The following is a 17,510-nucleotide window of genomic DNA, read 5'->3' as shown; positions in this document are numbered from 1 at the left end:
TGGACATAACTGAGGCAGGAGCAAATTTTGCTGTCTCCCCTATCCCTCTGCTTCCATCATAACTGGGAGCCACCAGTGATTCTTTCCTCCTTTCCTCTGGTTCTTACCCACACCAATTTCCCCAATTCCATCCCCATTTAGAGTTTAACTAAGACTCTCTGTGCTAGTTTTCAAATCTGGGTCCCCAGTAGGCCCAATAACTAACCTCCTTCTCAACCAATTTCACCCTATGTTCATACATCACCTGTGAATCATTTCTCCCACCACAACCTTTCCTAGTTCATGGCCCAGAAAAAGGTCTGAACTTTATCTCAATGTCACTCACTTAGGACCCCTACTTTGTTTTTCAATCTTTTCTCATCATCCTGAGTACCCCATTTCCCCCTGCCAACGTAGGCCACTCTGGCTGCTTGTGGTAGGACAGAGACTGGGAAAGAACCTGTATAGCTGCAGCTCCCTCCCTTTGCAGAGATAGGAGACTAAGGGTGTGTGCACTATCACATATACTGTCAGACACACTTGATGTGTTTAGTTGCCTTTAATGAGCTGCTCCCCCCCCCTTTTTAATGATGTGTTACAAGGGAAGGTCACTGGATAGGAGAAAAGCAAAAGAGCCCATCTCTTGGCTCTAACACCATGCACATCTCCCAGAGGGGAGGAAAGAGCAGGTTTCAGTATGGAGTAAGACAGTGTCAGCCTCATCACAGTCACCCTGACCCCAGACCTTTATCTCCTCTCCATTTCCCTAGTCTATGCTAATGATACTCTTCATTCAATAGTAGGTTGGGGAGTTATAACAACAGTGTGTGTTTCTGCTTCCCACTCTCCACTTCCCATCCATGGTGCAGTATCATTAGGACTTCTTACATTTAACTAATGAAAGTAGTTTACAAACAAATTATATTTCTTAAACTTTTTAAAAAATCAGTAGCCATTGAGATCTTCTCAAAAAGAATCAACTTCCCAAATCCTCCCCTATCAGCATGGCCTTCTCTATTTTCCCCACTAAACCAATGCCTACTTGACCATCTTTTAAGGAAAGATCTAAGACACAACTGTTGGCTCTGATTTCACACACATTTACTTTAGGGGAAGGGAGAGCAAGTCATTTCCTAGCCCCAGACCTTTATCTTTTCTCCATCCATTTGCCTCATTTATGCTATTGATACTGTTCAGTCAATAGTAGATTGGGGAATTATAACCAACTGCTTCCCTAGTCTCCACTTCCCATGCATGGTGCAGTATCATTAGAATTCTAACCATTTAACTAATGTATTTAATAAATAATGGTCTTTACAGTCTAGGGGGAAAGACTATAGATCAGGGCAGCAGATAAAGAAGTAACAGCAGCAGCGGCATAAATGGATAAGGATGAAGACAGCTGTGAGGAACACATAGCCCACCAGGGCAGCCTGTAGGGCATATTGGGTCTCTGGATCAGAGAGAGAAGCATAGTAGTGACCCCGAGATGTCACAGCTAACCGGAAGCCAGCCACCATCTCCCCTTCTCGCCAACAGTAATAGATTCCCCTGTCATTCAACTGGGTGAATCGGATGTGGAATTGATTGCCATGGTCAATGAACATCCTCATGGACCGGTTGACCCCCTTCAGGAAGCTGGTGCGATATAGACGGAACTGGTCCTTGTCCCAGGCTACAGCATGTTCTGGACGAGCCCCAGGGCAGGAGATGACAAGCCCATGACCAAGCCTCTGTTGGTGGAACTGAATGGGTACTTTGGGAACCCAGGGCTTGCTGCCCAGTTTAGAGATGAAAGAATAGATAGCCATCAGCCCCACCTGTGTCTTCTTCTTGCAGGGCACCATGCAGCTCCGGATCATCAGCTCAGGTGGACGGTGTTTTCCTGCCATGTTTCGCAGTTTTCTTGGCACTGCCTGGGAGCCACAAGATACCACATCAGGCACACTCTTTCGGAACCTGGGGGAAAGGCCTGGTTTATTTAGGTAGCAGAGACCAATCCGCCATTGTTCCCCCCGGACACCACAGCGGTCACAGTGGGTCCATTCCCAGAAGGTAGTGAAGATTTGGAGGTTCCCATGTTCCTCATCCTCAGGAGGCTCCTGGCCTTGGTCAATAAATGCTGCTACCATCTTTTGATTGCTTTGTATGTCCACATCGTAGCCATAAAAATAGTCGCCATGGCGTGTCCCACAAAGGTAGAGCCCAGAGTCCTCAGGTTGTGCCCGGAACACAAGTAAGCTGAACATTCGGATGCTGAAGCGGGCCAGCATGTTGCTGCCCACCCTCACTTGGCCGGAATCAACCACCACCCGCCCATCAAAATCTGTCAGGACTCTGGTGTGGTGGCTCCCTAGATGCTCCTGGTAGTACCAGACTACAGAGGGCACCTCCTCAGGTTTGCAGTGACAGGGGAGCTCAAAGCTCATGTCAGTCAGGTAAGCTGCATTATCAAACATCAAGAAGGCAGGACAAGGGGTCTTCTGAAAAACATTTTCCTTTTCTACCAATTCAAAAGCCCAGAGACTTCCCCAGCTCCAAAGCAGAAGCAGAGGGGTGTAGACCAGGCTCATACCGGTAAAGCCAAAGAGCTAGAGAAGAAGGAAGTGGGGTAAAACCAAGGGGTTAAAGAGCTTTGGGCTTTAGAGGCCTCCCAACGTTCCTGTGTATAGGGGGGGGGTTAATAGGAAATCAACCCTCCCCAGCTCAGTTCTTAAAGCAAGGACCCTTCTGTAGAGAAAGCAGAGTCCAACTAGGAATGTTCCCCTTTTTTTATTCCTGTTGAAATTTAGAATGTTTTTAGACCTGATCCTATCTCATGAAAAAAATCATTCTAGAACCAGTCCTTTCTTTCTGTTCTAGAATGCCTGTGTGGAGCTTATAGGATGGTGACCAGATCTGACAATATCACTTCACTTCATCCTTCTTGACCTCTCTGCTGCACTGGATACTGTTCACCACATAGAGATGTTCTGACCTCTTCGGGATTTCATGACATTTCTCTCTCCTGGTTCTCCTCCAACAGCACCTCTTTGACTATTCCTCAGTTTCCTTTGCAACCTCACCACCCATAATCTATATTCCCTAACTCTGGAAGTTCCTCCTCTCCTATTTTCAATGACCTCATCAGCTAACCTGAGTTTAATGATCACCTCCATGCAGGCAACTCATAGATCCACATATCCAGCCCTGTTCTCTCCCCTGAGCTTCATTCATACCTCAACTAGAATGTCTCACAGGCATTTCTACTCAACATGTCCAAAATGAAATTCATCATCCTCTCACAAAACCTTCACTACTTCTGTCAAAGAAACTTTTTTTCTGATGCATAATGAATTTTAATTCCCTCATTTTCTTATTTATTTTTTTAGTTTACAACATTCAGTTCCACAAGCTTTTGAATTCCAAATTTTCTCCCCCTCCGTCGCTTCCCCCTCCCCAAGATGGTGTGCAGTCTGACATATACATTCACAACCAACATATTTTCTTGTTTTGTTTGTTTGGGTTTTTTGGAGGGGGGAAGGCAAAGCAGTTGGGATTAAGTGACTTGCCCAAGGTCACACAGCTTGTAAGTAACCAACATATTTTCACATTAGTCATGTTGCAAAGAGTTATAACCAATGGAATGAACCATGAGAAAGAAGAAACAAAACAAAACAGAGAGAAAGAGAGAGAGAGAGAGAGAGAGAGAGAGAGAGAGAGAGAAGTAAATAGTATGCTTCAATCTGCATTCAGACTCTGTAATTCTTTCTCTGGACATGAACAGCATTTTCCATCATGAGCCTTTTGGAGTTGCAAAGACACTACAATTTTCCCATTCTCCCAGGTTCATAAACTCAGAGTTATACTTAACTCCTGTCCCTCACCTCCCCATATATCCAATCAGTTGACAAATCTTGCTATGTATACCTCCATAACATCTCTTGTATATGACTCCTCCTCTCTCCTCAGAGGTATCATCTTAATTCAAGTCCTCATCACCTTTTGCCTGAAAAAGGCATTAGCCTCTTTATTGGTCTTCCTGACTCAAGTCTTTCCCGACACCAATCTAGTTTCCACATAGATGTCAAAGTGATTTTCCTTAAGCTCAAGTCTGACTACATTACTCCCTTACTCAATAAACTTCACTGGCTCCCCATTGTCTCTGGGATAAGACTGGTTAGCTTTTCAAGAACTTTACAACCTAGCCCCAATCTATCTTTCTAGCTCTATTATATATTACTTCCCTTCCTGCATGCTATTATGGTCAGATTGGCCATTGTTTTTTTCATATTTTTCACACTTGGCTCTACCTACCCTTTGTGTCTTTCCAGTTGCCCCTCCCCATGCCCAGAATGTACCTCTGTCTTATAGAACCTCTCACTTCAAGGCCATAACACCTTTTCCACAAAGCCTTTCCTGATACCCTCAACTGATACTGCCCTCTCTAACTACCTGCTTATATAGTAGTATTCTTGAAGGAATGTAAACTCCTCTGTTTCATTTCTTATATTGTATGTCCAGTACCTGGAACACAACAAACATTTCGTAAGTGCTTGTTGATAGCTTTTCTCCCACAGTGTTCACTCTATCTCTTTGGGAACAAAGTTTTTCTCTTTAATAAATCCTAGAGAAATAAAGATAAATATGTCAATAGCCTGACAATTCTGAACCACTCTCCAAAACCTGGGTAGCCTGATAAACCACTTGCTGGTAACTCAGGATTCCCCATAGCTCAACTCAGAAAAACTCAATTCTTGGGAAGAAATAGTATTCCCCTCACCCCAAATAAGGTATCAAAGTCTGTCAATAAAATGTCTTTACTGGCATGGGATAGACCCTTGTAGATATTAATGGATACAATTAATCACAGATTTTAAAACTCTGCTTGCATGGGTTAATGGTGAGCACTAGAGTGGAGGATCTTAATCTTAGGGTTGGGGTTCTGTTCTTAGCAGGTTTAAAGATGAGAAGCCAAATTTCTTACAGTTTCCTAGTGTTCCCATAAGAGCCTTGTGTGTCTGGAGTCAGATAGGTTTAAACAGACCCATTTAAGATTAGGATGGATGAAACCAACCTTTTGCCACAGTTTTTGAGGGACGAGGCTAAAAAGAAAAGTTTGGGGTCAGGCAGCAAGATGGCCAACAAAATTAAGGACTGCCGAGGAAAAACAAATCTTTAACAGCTAGTTAGGTTTGCTGTTTGTCTTGAAAAAGTCAACATCTCTAGCCAATTTGGTATAGTTCTGATAGCTCCTGGAGGAGTTTCTCATCCCCATCATCCCCACTGTGTGGTTTCTCCAGCTCTTGCTCCTCTGTGGGCCTGGTAACATACAGACTTCGGAGTTTTTGAAACAATTTTTGGCAGCTCTCTCTTTCAGCACTGCTCAGCAGGCTCAAGTTGAGGCCAAACCGGCCAGTTCTGGAGAGACTATGAAGGATCTCCAGTACAGCAGCACAGTCAGCTGGCTTAAAGTTCTCTGCCAATGTCACCAACAGTTCACCCAGAAGTCCAAAACCCACATCTACCCGGAAAAGGTGGCCCAGGTTGGGGGCCCCAAGATGTAAGAGGGTCTGATAACGCTCTGGTCCACTCTGTAGGTAGTGGCGCCAAGCCCTGTAGAAATCTGATGATGTCCCAGGCTGACAATCCTCCTTCTAGGTCAAAGGGAAGAGTAAAGACAGTTAGGTCCTCAGGACACTGAGGAATCGATACTTTTAGACTCTATTTCTAGCTTTTCTGCTGACTCAATTTTCATCTTGGGAAAAACACTTTGAGGCTTCAACTTCCTCGTATGAAGTAGGCTTTTTAAAACTTACCCCTAGGGGCGGCTAGGTAGCACAGAGAGTAAGAGCACCGGCTCCAGTGTTGGGATGACCTGGAGATCGAATCCCGGGCTCAGACACTCAGCACCATATCCAGAAATAACTGGCCATGTAACCTTGAGCAAGTTACTTAATCCAAATTGCTTTAAAAAAAAAAACTTACCCCTTGTCAGACACAAATCTTGGGAATTAGGATATTAAAGTAACAACATGATTTAGCATCATACAATGGAAATTTACAAAATATGGATATAGCATATTCTAAGAAGGGAAGAGAGATAGGCCACAGGTCTCTGAGTCCCAGAAGTAGGCCTGATTGGCTGAAAGATGACAGATTCCATCTCTTCATCTAAACCATAGTGACATATAGTGGGACTGTACTTTATACTATATGTCCTCAGCAGAATGTTATCTGGGACACTGAGCCCCTGTAGTCCCCTTGCTCCCTCAGTTGAATTTGGTGCAGTTTATGCTAGTTGCAGCTCTGTAAACAGTGGTTGAATGGGGAAAACATAACACAACATAGATAATGTTAATTTATGGTTTCTCTAAGTCAATATGAGGCCCTGCAGGGATCCATTTCTATTTGAGTTTGGCACTTCTGCTCTATAGAGTATGGAGATCCTGGCCAAGGTTACAGAAACTGAGACAGCTATGATTGGCTGACATCTGACAGACCTGTCCCTTTGTCCAAATCTGAGTGGCTATTTACCCTGTACCTGTCAGAGCTGTGTCTGTGTACCCTAAACCTGAATGAATGGGATTTCTCAAGTGTAAGGGGAATGGGGCTTTCCCCCAAGGCAATAACATGGTGGAGCTTTCATTCCTCTTCACCAGAAACGTCCATTTCCATACCTTTCCTTGAAGTTTTCAGGATGTCTAGGGATGCTACCTTGGAACTCTTGAAAGATAGGCCATCCCCTTTAAATATAACCACACATACAAGTGGGACTGTACTTTATACTACATGTACTTAGCAGACTCTAAGGAGTCCTCTTTATTGGTCCTCTGGCACACTGAGCCCCTGCAGCCCCCACACTCCCCGCACTAAGCTCAGTGCCTGGTGCACAGCAGATGCTTAATAATGTTTATTGAGTGATTAGATTGAATTTTGTCTAGAGGCAGTTTCTGCTAGTTACAGCTCAGTACAAGTTTTGCGAATTAGTTAATTAAGAAAAAGGAGTATCACAAGTTAGGGTTAGGGTTCCCCAATGGACTATGGAATGGCTATTTCACCTGGGAGATATAAGCGCTCTCCTCCTGAGTGATGCCAGTCCGAGCAGTGGTACTTGTCACATGGCAGTTCCAAAGCACTGTCTTCCTCATATTCATTTTGTCCTTCCGCTCTAAAGGCTTCAGGTGTGAGGCAAGGACAATGTCCCTGTGGGCAAAGTAGACAATATCAGAGGGAAGAATCACCAGGCTGGGTGTGGAGGTATGGAGCTGCTGTCCAACGGCTTCTGAATTCTCTAACTTCAGCTGCACAAGCATGGTGCTGTAAATGTCTACACTAACTGGGCTATGGAATACAGTTAGGATATCTCTGGGAAAAAGTTGCATGAGCCAACCTGAACTCTTCATAGGAAGCCACCTTCTGTTCCACAGCCCGGAACTTGGCAGCATTCTCTCTTTGGTATTTCTTATCAGCAGCTAGTGCAGCCTGCAACTCCTTCTCCAGAGCCCTAAAGTCAATGGTATCAGTCTCTTCCATGTCTGGAACCTAGGAGTGAAAAAGGGGGTGAAGCCCAGCAATGAGATATTACCAGAGGAAGAAGCTACTCATCATGATAACTCTTTGCTATCCTAAAATGGCTGAAGCATTTTGTCCAAATTATCACTCATATCAAAGGTTGTTTCCTCATTTTAAAGAGAAAGGATCTAAGATATGTAGCAATGGTCCAAGATCCCAAATCACTCCATTGTTTCACTTGGGAATAATGACAACATTTATATAATTCTTTTTTGTGTGTGTTTTTTTGGGCGGGAGGGCATTTGGGGTTAAGTGACTTGCCCAAGGTCACACGGCTAGTTTTTGTGTTAAGTGTCTGAGGCCGGAATTTATGTAATTCTTTAAGATTTACCTTTACACATATATTTTCCATACATATACATTATACCTACATATCCCATGATAACATTGTGACACTATCATTATCCTCATTTTATGAGGAAACTGAGAAAGCAAGTGACTTGTCACACATGTAGTATGTATCTGAGGCAGTATTTGAACTCAAACCATCCAGATTCCAAGTCCAGTATTCTATTCACTAGAGAGGACTTCTAAGTTTGTATTCCCACCTAGACCTGCTTCTGGACTAAAGACTAAATTGGCATATATTTCTGTCTGTCTCTTTATTGAAGAAATTGTTTCAAAAAGTTATTTGAAACTGGAGTCACCTCAGAATTCAGATCTTAGGGGGTCCTTCCTAAAAACTCTCTTGGAGTGGGCTGTTAATAATGAAGGGCAGATGGCTTCACACAGCAGATGTGACTATAGCTCCTTTTGAGCCTAGGATAAATTCCAAGTCCTGTCCATCCAAGTCAGATGTGGTGCTGAGATATGACCAGAACTACACCCTCCTTGCTGAATTTTTTAAGGGTGTGGATGACACCCAGCCTCCTCAATTGTAATAACTGAGCTAGAAGGAAATATAAGAGAATCAGAAAGAACTGGTTAGAATGACCGTGTTTCCTGCTCTCTTCTGGAATGGCTGTATCACGCAGTCCCAACTCAGTGGACACCTGCAGCAGCAGGGGTGGATGTGGGCTAGTGAAAAACCAACTCCCTAGGCTCATGTCTCACACAAATTATAAACATTTCCCGAATTGAATTGTGACAGAAAAATGGATAAGAGAAACTTTTCCTTCTACTCGATTTGAATTCTTTTGCAGCTAGTCCCTTCTATCCTTTCTTCTTCCCAGGTCTCAGTGCAAACTGGCTCCCTGCACCTCTGGAATGATGAAACTACCCTGAAGGCTCAAAACTGTTGTGGCCATCTTTGCTCACAGCAAAGACCAGCAGATTAAGATCTGTAAAACACCTACAAAACTCATCTGGTCCAAGCCCCTCTTTCGAAGGGTCCCTCAGAGCTGATCCTGTCCAACCCTGTCATTTGGAGGAGGACCCAGAGAGAATGAGCAAGTCGCCCAAGGTGATACAGGTAGATATTTCGGATCCTGACCCTAGATCAAGCGCTCTTCCCACTGCTCTGCGGATCTTCCGTTCACCACCAAAAAGGGACTCTCCGAAAAGCTAAGCCGGGGGGCAGAAGAGCCGGGGAGATCGGACCCCCCTCCCCCTCCCCCCCACACACACACACGAAGGTAACATGAGACCACACAGAGCCCAGGTGTCCTGTTCCCGACCCAATTCCAACTGCCCCCGAGAGCAGAAAGCAAACCTACCCTAAGCTCCTGGTCAGCCGTCGCTACCCTCTCACCCCCCAAACCCAAGAAAAATCCTAATTCTTATCCTGTCTAACCGCAGCTGCTCAGGTTATAGCCACGCGGAGACGGTTGCCTAGCAACCATTTGACTCCAGAAGCCCACGTGATCATTCCGAAGGCCTCTTCCCGTCCGAGCTGCCCGAGAGAAGCCTGATACAATGAACGCCGTGCTTGCTCGCTCGGCCTCGCCTAGGTCGTTACGCTTTCACGTCCGCCCTGTTGCAGTGTTCCCCCTCAAACCACCCTTCACCCCGGAGTGGAATTATTCTACTTCGGCAACTCAGGCAGAAGGGTTGTTGGCGGCGGAAGAGGGCGTGGCTTTACGTCCCGCGGGGTCCTTCCTAAAGAGCGTCGCTGGCGCCGGCACATCTTCGGACAAAGAGAGAGCGGTATTGGATTTGGGAGTTAAAGCTGTAGGTGAGGAGTTATCAGCCTCGAACTCGGGGAGTGGACTTGACCGGATGGGGTCCAAGGCTGGCAGATGTGGAAGGGGTGGACCTACAAAGGAGGAAACTGAAGCCTAGGGGAACGACCCGACTCTCGGGGTCCCGAGAAGCGGGGATGAGTGGGCCGGGCCTGGCATGGTGGGGGGGGGCTGGTGTGTCACTGATTGGCCTGGTAGTAACCGTGGGCAGGTTTCCTAACTGCTACGTGCCCCTAACTAGAATGGAAGCTTATTGAAGGCAAAAACTTATTATTTTTGGTTCCATGTTTTTGCACGGTGCATGACACATACGTAGTAAGCGCTTTGCAAATGCTTGCTTAAATTCCTTCTTTTCTTCAGCGCATGGCCTTAGTAGGCACTTTAAATAAGTATTTGTTGAGTTAAATGAGCAATAATGTGCATTTTATCAACTGCTTTAAGGCTTACACATTGCTTTCTCCCCCCTTCTATGCCCATAACTCTGAAGTCGTAGGTACTTTATCCATATGTGACTGATGAGGTCCTGAGAAGTTAAGTGACGTCATCACCATCATCATCATCATAGCTAACATTTATTAAGCACTTTAAAATGTGTAAAGAGTGTGTTACCTCATTTGTTCCTCCCTGCAGTCCTCTGGGGTAGGTGCTATTATCATCCTCATTTTATGGATGAGAAAAATAAGGCTCACAGAGGTTGTGACTTACCCAAAGTCATACACAACTAGTAAATTTCAGAAGCGGCTTTGAACTCAGGTCTTCCCAACTACACTGGGCCACCTAGCTTGTCTCACTAATAAGCTTTAGAGAAGGAAATCCAAGTCTGCTTCTTTTACAGAGGGAGTTTTGAATAGTACCTTTAAGCTTTAACAGCCTTAAACTGCACTTTTTGGATGCCCTCTATGCAGTGCTGGCCCTTTAATACATAGGAGATTTGTTCTTTCATACAAGTATATACCATATTTTGATCTTGGCATACCTTGGAAGAAAACTTAATGTTACCCTAGCTAAAAAACAAAATAAACAGACCACTTTTTTGTGCTTTACTATATAACATACCTTCTGGTGAGGAATATTCAGTTAATCTAATCCTTGAACTGCACTTAGTACACAAGGAATTTTTCTAACCTGGCTAGGATCTGCCTGAGCTAATGCTGGAATTGACTTGTGCCACCAGTGTCACCCAGTCACATTGGGACACTGGAGTAGAAGCTTAGTAAGGGAAGCACAGGCATGTTCATGACTTCAAGAAGTTGATTCAACAAACGTTTGATTAAAAATTTTTTTGTAGATATCTTTTGTTTTTCTATTACCCACACTCCCAAATGTATCCCTTTGTTACCCACCTAACTATCCTTGTGTCAAAGAAGAAAAAGAAAGAGGCAGAAAAAAAGGAGTTGAGTAAAACTAACCAGCACTGACAATATGTGTGTGTGTGTGTATAAAATTCAAGAAGTATATATTAAGTGCTTTCTGTGTGAAAGGTATTTTGCTGTTTGCTAGAGAGATACAAAACATAAATGAATCAGTTCTTGTCCTCATGGAGCTTATGAGTTCAGATAAAATAGGAATGGATCTTTAAGTATTTTGAAAGTGTAAAAATTCTAGAGAACCAGATAGTACATTTAAACCTCACATGGTTTATCTTAGAAAATATTAGATAATCAGTTGATGTTAGGGGGGTAGGAAGCTTGGAAGGATCTGTGGGAGAAATAGTACAAATAGTACAAAAATATACGGGGAGTTTTACTAATTTGTCTTCAAGGAACAAAGCATGGTGATTTTTTTTTTTTTTGCTCTGCAGCTAGCATAACAGAACTAGAGAGAGGCAAAAAATAAACAGTTCCAGGTAGGTGTAGCTGTTCATTTTACATTGAAATAGAGGCTAGTTTAAAAATAATCAGTCTTGGCCCAAAGAGGGAACATATCATACCCTTCTCTTCTTTGCCTGCCCAGAGATTACTCATATTTTTTGTTTTCTTCCCCATAGATATTTAGCATCATGGACACAGACCTTTATGATGAGTTTGGGAATTATATTGGACCAGAGCTAGATTCCGATGAAGATGATGATGAATTGGGTAGAGAAGCCAAAGATCTTGATGAGGTAAGACTACTTTAAAATAAAGTTTACCTTTTTTTTTCTTGGAGGATATGAAATTTTTTGTCACTTAGAATAATAGCTGATGTTTACACAGGCCTTTAAGATTTGCAAAGCATTTTATCTCATTTTATCCTCATAACACCCCTGGGAGGTAGGCGCTATTGCCATCTCCATTTTACAGTTGAGGAAACGGAGGTAAGCAGGTCATATGACTTAGCCAGAGTTACACAGTTTGGTATGTGAAGTGCTAATATCTTAGTGTTTGAACTCAGGTCTTCCTAACTCCAGGCTTAGTGCTTTATTTACTGTGCCATTTAGCTGCCAGAATAGAGAGTGTGAAGTAGTTTATTTTATTTTATCCTTTCCTCTAACCTTTTCAGTGATTTTTAATGGAAATATTTCAGGAGGTATGATATTTTGGAATTTTAATTATGTTTTTCAAACGTATTATTTATTTTTAATGTTCTTTCCTTTCTGAATTTTCAGTTCCAAATTCTTTCCTGAAGGCAAGTAATATATCACTTATACGTATGAAATCATGTAAAAAATATATTTCCATACTAGCCATATTAAACAAAAAAACAAAAAATTTTAAAGTGAGAAAATTATACTGCAGCTCATACCCAGAATCGATCAGTTCTCCTTTGGAATTGTCCTAGATCATTGTATTGATCAGAACAGCCAAGTCTTTCACAGTTGATCATCATTACAACATTGCTGTTGCTGTGCACAGTAATCTCCCAGTCTTCAAACTTCAGTTTGCATCGGTTCATATAGGTCTTGCCATGTTTTTCTGAAACCACCCCTTCATCTTTTCTTTTTTTATTTTGGAGGGCAGTTGGGGATAAGTAACTTGCCCAAGGTCACATGGCTAGTTTCTGTGTTAGGTGTCTGAGGTCAGACTTGAACCCAGGTCCTCCTGACTCCAGGGCCAGGACTCTATTCACTGTGCCACCTAGCCGCCCCTTCATCATTTCTTATAGCAGAGAGGACTTTATTACATTCATATGCCACACCTTGTTCAGCCATTCCCCAATTGATGAGCATCCCCTCAGTTTTTCAATTTTTTGCCACTACATAAAGAGCTGCTTTAAATATGTGCATATACATATACATATAAATATTTGTGCATATACATCCTTTTCTTTTTCCTTTGACCTCTTTGGGGTGCAGATCTAGTAGTGCCATTGCTCAGTTAAAATATATGGACAATTTTATCACCCTTTGGGCATAGTTCCAAGTTGTTTTCCAGAATGGTTAGAACTGTAACAATAGTACATTAGTGAACCTATTTTTCTCTATCCCCTCCAGAATTTATCATTTCTGATAGGAGTGAGGTGGGACCTCAAAGTTGTTTTCATTTTCATTTGTCTAATCAATAGTGATTTAGAGCATTGCCTGTTCATATCCTTTGACCATTTGTCAATTTGGGAAGGCATTTTGTTTTTATAACTTTGACTCAGTTCTCTATATATTTGAGAAATGAGACCTTTATTAGAGAAATTTGCTGTAAAATTTTTTGATATTATTTCATTGTCTGTGGTACCTTTTAGCAAAATGTAGTTTTCCTGTTTATCTCTTAATTAGGTCTATTTTCGATTTTACTTTGTCTGAGATCATGATTGCTATCCCTGTGGTTTTTTTTTCCCTTTGACTGAGGCATATTAGATTCTGGTCCAGCCCTTTATTTTAACTCTTTGTGTGTCTTTTTGTTTCCAGTGTGTCTTTTGTGAACAGCATATTGTTAAATTTTGGTTCCTAATCCATTTGTTATTTGCTTTTGTTTTATGGGTGAGCTCATCTGGTTCACATTCATAGTTATCTTATTTCCCTCCATTCCATTTTCTTCTGTTCTCTCTTTATCCTGTCCCTTCTCAAAAGTCTGTTTTGCTTCTGACTATTGCCTCCCTTAATCTTCCCTTCATAATTCTCTCTCCTTTCTCTTATCCCTGGCTCCTCCTATTTCCCTATTGGGTAAGTTACATTTCTATATGCAACTAAATGTGTACATAAATATTCTTCCTTCTTTGAAACAATTCAGACAAGAGTAAGGTTCAAGCATTGCCTTCCACTCCCACCCCTACCCCCCCATTTTCCCTTCCATTGTAAAAGTTCCTTCTTGTGAGCCTTTATTTGAGAAAATTTCTCCCATTCTATTTTTCCCTTCTCCCAGTGCATCCCTCTTTCTCAGACTACCTTTTTCTTTCTTCCTTCCTCCTTCCCTTCCTTCCTTCCTTCATCTCATTGAAAGATAATTAATACACACTCATTGCTCTCTGTCTGTGTAGACTCCTAACTGCCCTAAATAATGATAAAGTTCTTAGGAGTTACATGTATCATCTTCCTATACAGGAATGTAAACAGTTTTAACTTTACTGAGTTCCTTTTGATTATTCTTTCATGTTACCTTTTTATGTTTCTCTTGAGTCCTGTGTTTGAATGTCAGATTTTCTGTTCAGCTCTGGTCTTTTCATTGGGAATGCTGGGAAGTCCTCTGTTCTTCTATTTCATTAAATATCCATTTGTTTCCCCCCCGAAGGATTACACTCAATTTTTCTGGATAGATTATTCTTGGTTGTAATCCTAGTTCATTTGTCTTCTGGAATGTCTATTTCAAGCCCTCCACGCCTTTAATGTGGAAGTTGCTAAATCTTGTGTGATCCTGACTGTGGCTCCACAATATTTGAATTGTTTCTTTGTGACTGCTTGAAGTATTTTCTCTTTGACCTGGGAGCGCTGGAATTTGTTTATAATATTCTTGAGTGTTTTCATTTGGGGATCTCTTCCAGGAAGGTGATTGGTGAATTCTTTCAATTTCTCTTTTACTCTCTAGTTCTAAGATGTTGGGGCAGTTTTCCTTGATAATTTTTTGAAGTATGATGTCTAGGTTCTTTCTTTGATCATGGCTTTTAGGTAGCTCAGTAATTCTTAAATGATCCCTGCTGGATCTATTTTCCAGGTCAGTTGTTTTTCCAGTGAGATAGTTCACATATATTTCTATTTTTTCTTTCTTTTGACTTTGGTTTATTTTTTTTTCTTGATTTCTTGTGAAGTCATTAGCTTCCATTTGCTCAGTTCTAATTTTTAAGGAATTTTTTTTCAGTGAGGTTTTGGGCTTTTTTTTCATTTGGCCAGTTCTTTTTTTTAATAGTATTTTTTTTTCCCCAGTTACATGTCAGAACAGTTTTTAGCATTCATTCTTACAAGATTTTGGGTTCCAAATTTTCTCCTTCCATCCCTCCCCTTCCCACTTCCTAAAACAGTAGTTAATCAAATACATGTGCTATTATGTCAGTTGTATTTCCATTTTAGTCACAGTTGTGAAAGAGGAAATAGATCAAAAGGAAAAAACTATGAAAAAGAATAAAGTAAGTGAAAACAAAAAGTATGTATGCTTTGATCTACATTCAGAGTCTATCAGTTCTTTATCTGGATGTAGATAGCATTTTCCTTTCTGAGTCTTTTGTACTTGTCTTAGATCATTGTGTTGTGTAAAAGAACAGTCATTTATACTTGATCACACAGTGTCGCTTATACTGTGTACAATGTTTTCCTGGTTCTGCTCATTTTACTTTGTATCAGTTCATGTAAGTCTTTCCTGTTTTTTTTTGAAATCTGCCTATTCATCATTTTTTATTGCACAGTAATATTCTTTTACTTTCATATACTACAGCTTGTTTAGTCATTCCCCAATTGATGAATATCCCCTCAATTTCCAGTATTTTGCCACCATGAAAAGGGCTGCTATAAATATTTTTGCACATTTCCCTTTTTTATGATCTCTTTGGGATACAGACCTAGTAGTGGTATTACTGGATCAAAGGGTATGTACATTTTGGTGTCCTTTGGGCCTAATTACAGATAGCTCTTCAGAATGGTTGAATCAGTTCATAACTCTATCAACAGGGTATTAGTGTCCCAGTTTTCCCACATCCTCTCCAACATTTATCTTAATCTTTTTTTATCATATTAGCCAATCTGATTAGATGTGAGATGGTACCTCAAAGTTGTTTTAATTTGCATTTCTCTACTCAAAAGTGATTTAGAACAGGCCTTCTTAAACTTTTTCCACTCAAGACCCCTTCAGTGCTTCTTCATATGCCTACAGATAGCTTTGATTTCTTTATCTGAAAACTGCCTGTTTATATCCTTTGACAATTTATCAGTTGGGGAACGAACGGCTTGCCTTCTTGTAAATTTGACTCAGTTCTCCATAGAGTTGAAAAATGAGACCTTTATCAAAGGTACTTGCTGTAAAGATTGTTTCCCAGTTTTCTGCTTTCCTTCTAATCTTGGTTGCACTGGTGGCTGGTTCTTCTTTTTAAGGAGTTCTTTTCTGCAGTGAATTTTTGTATTTGCTTTTTTATTTGGTCAATTCTGCTTTTTTAGGAGTTTTTTTGTTTGTTTGTTTTTTTGCCTTTTGGAGGGCTACTGGGGTTAAGTAACTTGCCTAAGGTTACACGGCTAGTTTTTTTTGTGTGGGTGTTAAGTGTCTGAGGCCGGCACTGAACTCAGTTCCTCCCGGGAGGCGCTTTACTCGCTTTACTCACTGTGCCTACTAGCCGCCCCCAGGAGTTATTTTCTTAAGTATTTTTTTGTGCCTCTTTTACCAAGCTGTTAATTCTCTTTGTATAATTTCATTGTATTACTCTCATTTCTTTTTCCCAATTTTTCTCTACCATTCATTTCTTTAACTCTTAAAGAAATTTTGTTGAGTTTGGGTCTAATCAGCATTTTTCTTTGAGCATTTTTGATAACTGTTTTCACATTGTTGTCTTCTTCTGAGTTTTTGTATTGGTCTGACCTGACACCATAAAAACCTTTTAAGGATAAATTCTTTTTTTATTTGTTTGCTATTTTTCCAGTCTATTTCTTGACTTTGAATTTTATCTAAAAGTTGGACTCTGCTCACCTCAAGGTACCAAGCTTCAGGGTTTTTCTTGCTGCTTCTTTCAGACCTACTAGTTCTGGGGGGGGGTCTCTCTCTTTGATGCCTCCAAGGTGGTGTGATCCTAAGAGAGGTAGGGTCACTGTTCTGCTCTGTTCTCTGGTCCTTACCCAAGAAGGGTCCTTGGTCCCCTACAGCTGCAAGTGCTAACAACTCCTCTTTGCTTTGGAACTGTGACCAAGGCTCCTCTGATCTTGTGACAGACCACCAGCAGTCCTCTCCCACTGCGGATGGTCAATAAAAGTTGCAAATAAACACCAACTGTACTCAGTGTCAGCAAAGGGTCCCTGGCTATCTCTTTCTGAGCAGCTGTCCAGCCTCCTCTCTGTCTCTAGGCTGAGAGCTCCTGAAACTGCTACCACTGCTTCTGTTGCTGCTGCTGCTGCTTCAGTCATTGCAGTTGTGTGTGTGTGTGTGTAGACTCTGGACAGACCTTCATCCGACCTTCACCCCAGTGTTACAGACTCCTCCTCCATACCCTTTTAAGTTTTCTTTGGCCAAAAAAATCTTTCACCCCAATTTCTTGTTGGCTCTGATGCTCCAAAATTTGATTTGAGGTATTATTTTAAAATTGTTAGGAGAGGAATGTTGGAATAGTTCGTCTGGTGACTGCCCCTAATCTGCCATCTTGGCTTCCTATTTTGGAATTTTAAAACCTGCCTATTAGTTGGTTTTTAGTCTATCTTGGATAATTCCATAGAATCATAGAATTTTTAAAGATTGAAGAGAACTCAGTAACCATATAGTCCAACTCATACCTGAAAGAAATCTCTACTATTACATACACACAAATGACCATACATCTACT

At 41.6% G+C, this 17,510-nt stretch overlaps 3 protein-coding genes across 4 annotated transcripts in view; 1 reads left to right on the top strand and 2 right to left on the bottom strand.

Moving 5' to 3' along the window:
- Positions 1–26: 26 nt before the first annotated feature.
- On the bottom strand, positions 27–3,369 carry FAM187A (family with sequence similarity 187 member A). Its single transcript, XM_069076153.1, has one exon. The coding sequence runs from the start codon at positions 2,550–2,552 to the stop codon at positions 1,314–1,316; it is 1,239 nt and encodes a 412-aa protein (XP_068932254.1). The 5' UTR covers positions 2,553–3,369; the 3' UTR covers positions 27–1,313.
- On the bottom strand, positions 3,362–9,323 carry CCDC103 (coiled-coil domain containing 103). Its single transcript, XM_069076156.1, has 4 exons — positions 9,189–9,323; positions 7,352–7,503; positions 7,020–7,164; positions 3,362–5,615 (listed from the first exon to the last, which is right to left on the bottom strand). Exons 2-4 carry the CDS (start codon positions 7,492–7,494, stop codon positions 5,184–5,186), a joined length of 720 nt encoding a protein of 239 aa, XP_068932257.1. The 5' UTR covers positions 7,495–7,503; positions 9,189–9,323; the 3' UTR covers positions 3,362–5,183.
- Positions 9,324–9,545: 222 nt separating this feature from the next.
- Positions 9,546–17,510, top strand: part of EFTUD2 (elongation factor Tu GTP binding domain containing 2) — a 48,023-nt gene continuing 40,058 nt past the window's right edge. The window contains exons 1-3 of one of the 2 annotated variants that reach the window (XM_069076149.1): positions 9,562–9,646; positions 11,455–11,499; positions 11,641–11,757. In XM_069076149.1, the coding sequence (XP_068932250.1) occupies positions 11,653–11,757 (105 nt within the window). In that variant the 5' untranslated portion in view covers positions 9,562–9,646; positions 11,455–11,499; positions 11,641–11,652. Of the gene's footprint in view, positions 9,647–11,454; positions 11,500–11,640; positions 11,758–17,510 lie in introns of both variants that reach the window. The other variant, XM_069076148.1, reaches the window with a different exon arrangement.

Source organism: Petaurus breviceps, unplaced genomic scaffold, assembly GCF_028583685.1.
Source record: "Petaurus breviceps papuanus isolate PSGF00001 unplaced genomic scaffold, PetGlider_PUasm1.0 90925, whole genome shotgun sequence".
In the NCBI taxonomy this organism is placed as follows: Eukaryota; Metazoa; Chordata; class Mammalia; order Diprotodontia; family Petauridae; genus Petaurus; species Petaurus breviceps.
The sequence above is the reverse complement of the archived record's forward strand: the minus strand, read 5'-3'. Positions and strand labels throughout refer to the sequence as shown.